This window comes from Microtus ochrogaster, linkage group LG8 (assembly GCF_000317375.1).
Source record: "Microtus ochrogaster isolate Prairie Vole_2 linkage group LG8, MicOch1.0, whole genome shotgun sequence".
Classification (NCBI taxonomy): domain Eukaryota; kingdom Metazoa; phylum Chordata; class Mammalia; order Rodentia; family Cricetidae; genus Microtus; species Microtus ochrogaster.
The window spans coordinates 14,451,876-14,456,040 of NC_022033.1; the positions used below are offsets into that span (position 1 = coordinate 14,451,876).

General features: G+C 50.3%; 1 protein-coding gene across 2 annotated transcripts in view; it reads left to right on the forward strand.

The window, feature by feature from the left end:
- The first annotated feature begins 378 nt into the window (after positions 1–378).
- Tomm34 (translocase of outer mitochondrial membrane 34) overlaps positions 379–4,165 on the forward strand; it is a 17,467-nt gene continuing 13,680 nt past the window's right edge. Inside the window, exon 1 of one of the 2 annotated variants that reach the window (XM_005362944.2) lies at positions 379–649. In XM_005362944.2, the coding sequence (XP_005363001.1) occupies positions 523–649 (127 nt within the window). In that variant the 5' untranslated portion in view covers positions 379–522. The other variant, XM_005362943.2, reaches the window with a different exon arrangement.

Here is a 4,165-nt window from a genome sequence, read left to right on the forward strand (position 1 = left end):
CCAGGCTGGTCTTGAACTCACAGAGATCCGCCTGCCTCTGCCTCCCAAGTGCTGGGATTAAAGGCGTGCGCCACCACCGCCCGGCTAATGTCCATCTTCTTTTGGTCGTGGATCAGTTGCTTCCCCGGCCCTCCGAACTGTGAGCCCCACGAAGGATAACAACCCATCTCCTTCTGAGATCCAGCCACGGTCGCCTCCGCAATCCCAAAGAAACGTGGAGCATAAATCCCAGACTGGGCATGCGCACAGGACCTGGTTCTCAAAGGCCCCGCCTACGATCCCCTTAGCCCCGCCCCTCCTAGCCCCACCTCTGGAGAACAATGAGAGGCCAGAACTAAGGGCCTTAGCCCACGCTTTCGCCTGCCCCCCCCGACAGGCCACTAGCCCCACCCCATCTGGCCCCGCCCCTCGAGACCAGGCAGCCGCCGGCCTTAAAGGCACGCAGCGGCTGCTTCCGCCCGGAAGCTGTTGCGCATCTGGTAGCTGGGAACGTAGTTGGCCTGTTTACCAGCCCTCCCGGGGATGGCCCCCAAAGTCTCAGAGTCGGTGGAACAGCTCCGCGCCGCCGGCAACCAGAACTTCCGCAATGGCCAGTACGGCGAGGCCTCGGCGCTGTACGAGCGCGCACTGCGGCTGCTGCAGGCGCGAGGTAGGAACCCGCCGCGCGTTTCCCCTCCGGGCCTGCGTCCTTCACCTGCATCCCCCGCACCGGGTCTCACGTCGGCTCAGCCTTCGGGCTTTCCTTTCCCCTAGTCCCACAGCCACACTAGGCCCCCTCCAGGGCTTGATCCAGCGCTTCCTCTCGTTCCTCGCCACCTAGCTGCGACCCCCATCTAGCCCCGCTCCCTGCCCCCCCCAGGCCAGTCGGCTGCGGGCCTTACGGGCACGCAGCCTCCGCTTCCGGCCGGAAGCTGTTGCGCACTTCTCTGCGGGGAACGGAGGTGGTCCCTGTTTGCTGGTCTCCCGGGATGGCCCCCAAACTCTCAGATTCTGTGGAAGAGCTCCGCGCTGCCGGCAACCAGAGTTTCCGCAACGGCCAGTACGCCGAGGCCTCGGCGCTGTACGAGCGCGCGCTGCGACTGCTGCAGGCGCGAGGTAGGAACCCGCCCCTCGTTTTCCCTCCGGGCCTGCAGGCGTCACGCACCCGCTTCAGCGCCCCGGCCTCACGTTGACCTAGTGTTCTGGGTCTTTTCCCGAGGCCAACCGCCCTCCAGGCTCTCCCACCACAATCCCGCATCTTCCCCACTTTAGCATCCTATGAAAAACTTACTTGGCTCTTTTTCCGGCTGCTTTTTAATTGTCCTCTTGGCTTGTATCCTAAGTTACTCAGGCCTGCCTCCCTCTGACCCTTGAGGATGTAGCTGACGCCCTCTAACCCACATCTGTTCATTTTACAATTCAGTTGAACACCTTTCGTATATTGACTGAATGTGACGAGATGGCGTCCTTTCAAGGGTCGAACTTCCTGGGGACAGTTGTCAAATGTTTGTGAATAAGTAGACGAGACCTGAGAGCTAGCTAGTAGGACAAGTTAGTATGGTGGAGTTGGATCCCGCACAAAGGAAATCATGGACAGCTTCTCAAGAGATATTTGAGGGGATGTCCGTGAGAAACTCGGCGTCTAATGCTTTGGACACTGAGCATCCCAGGTGTAGGGAACCATCAGGAAGGATCCAGATAGATGAAACAGTATGAGCTGCTAAACCCTCATTCTCATTTTCTCGATGGTGTTTGTTGAGTGTTTTTCCTGTCTAGATGTTCTCATTGTTCATCTTCACTTGTAGATGGGAAATTTAGAAGAGTTAATTGCCTAACTAGGATTGCCCAGTGAAGACGTCAGCTCCAGGATTTGAATATGGAATTGTCTGGCTTCTGAATCCAGGGGTTTTTGTTTTTATTTGTAATCGTGTGGGGGAGGGTAATGAGGCATATATAATACCATTCGCCTGAGACTGGGGTGCAGCTGTGAGCTGCCTGGTGTGAATGGGGGGAACCGAGCTCTGGTCCTCTCAAGTGCATGCATTCAACCCACAGCCGTCTCTCCAGCCCTCCCACCTCCTTTTTTGTTTTTAGAGACGGGTTTCTCTGCGGCCTTGGCCTCTGTCCTGGAAGTAGCTCTCTAAACCAGGCTGGCCTTGATCAACCTGTCTCTGCCTCCCGAGTGCTGGGATTAAAGGCATGTGCCACCACTGCCTGGCTAGTCAATCCAAATTTTTAATCATTAGCTAGACTTCTCCTTAAATTCTCAACGTTTCTTCTTTTTTATAGTTTCAAGCTACCCGGTTTTTCTCCCTGGAAACCTTGGGCTCCTCGCGCTATGTCAGCCCTACATCATGATGTTGCTGAGGACTCTGAAGTTGCCTTCTTTCATTCAGAGCCCCCTTCCCTGAATAAACATAATCACTGTTAGCCCAGAAAAGCTAAGCTTTTGTGGGAGTTCATTCTGAGACCCCTAAAATAGTTACCCTGTTATTGGATTTTTGTTCTGATCCTGCAACTGATTTTCTTTCTTTTTTTTTTAAATATTTATTTATTTATTATGTATACAATATTCTGTCTGTGTGTATGTCTACAGGCCAGAAGAGGGCACCAGATGGTTGTGAGCCACCATGTGGTTGCTGGGAATTGAACTCAGGACCTTTGGAAGAGCAGGCAATGCTCTTAACCACTGAGCCATCTCTCCAGCCCCTACAACTGATTTTCTATGTGGGAATGATGGCAATTCTCTTGACTTCTGAGATCAGTTTCCTTGGCCTTAAGAAGGGAGGGGTGCTGGAGAGCTGGCTCAGTGGTTAAGAGCACTGACAGGACCCAGGTTCAATTCCCAGGACCCACATGGAGGCTCACAACTGTCTGTAACTCCACTTCTAGGTGTCAATACCCTCAAACAATACATGCAGGCAAAACACCAATGCACATAAAATAAAAATAAATAAGTTATTTAAAAGAAAAAAAAAGGTCATGGGGACGCCTTCAAATGTAGTTGCGCACAAGTGCTCAGAAGAGTTGGATTAATTACCCAGACCACTTGTGGGTCTAAGAACCTTCCCAACACCCCCGCCGCTTGTGAGCAACTCTGTGCTTTGCTGACTTGATGGATTACTGGTTTTTAAGTGCTTGTGCTTTGTAAATGGCAAGGCTTACTTCTGTATTTTCTGGCCCAAGAGAGGAGAGAAAGGGGTATAAACTTACTATGTTCATTATTAGTATTGAATGAAAGATAACAAGTGGCAACATGGTATCTTACTTCCTGAAGCAAGTTACAAAAGGATAGACAATGCAATGTGATGCCCCTGGGGAAACCCTTTAATGATACTGTATCTTATCTGTTAATGGTGTGTACTAAAATGGGCAGCCCTTGAGAATTCACACAGCAGCTTGGGGACTGTGCTGGCCTCCAGGGAAAGAGAGCACAGGGACAAGGATGAGGATGGATTGAGCTTTAGCCATTTCAAAAATAAAATTGAGGCCAGCCTGGTCTATGTAGCGTCCTCCAGGCCAGTTAGGCTGCATAGTGAAACCTTGCTCCAGAGTAAATGAATGAGTGAGTGAGGGTGTGGAGGTGCCACCTGTTACTGTAGCACTCAGGAGGGTGGAACAGGAAGGCTGGTGGAAAGTCAAGGTTAGTTTTCTCCACATAGTCAGATGGAAGTCTCCTGCCTCTGCCTCAGGAGTGTTGAGATTAAAGGCTTATGCCACCACACCAGCAATTTGTTCTGAGTTAAAAAATAAATAAATGAATGAATGAATGAATGAAAGAAAGAAAGAAATGAAAAGAAGCAAGTGTGATGGCATGAGTCAAGTAACCCCAGTACTTTGGGAGGCGGAGGCAGGAGAATTGCTAGTTCAAAGCCAACCTGAATAGTGAGGCCTGACCCAGAAAAAGGGACTAGGATGGGAATAAGTAGTTTTGCTAAAGTAGTGAATACTGAATATCATACAGTTTAATGCCTAAATTGAATTTTTCAATAAGACCTTTGAACTATATACCTAGGAGTTAATTTGGTTACCACTAATTGTTTTCTTATTTCCTATGTTTTGGAATATTTTGTGACCCATGCTAATGAGTAAAATGTAGTTGAAAATTTCTTTTAAAATGAAAATCAAAAGCCGGGCGATGGTGGCGCACGCCTTTAATCCCAGCACTCGGGAAGCAGAAGCAGGC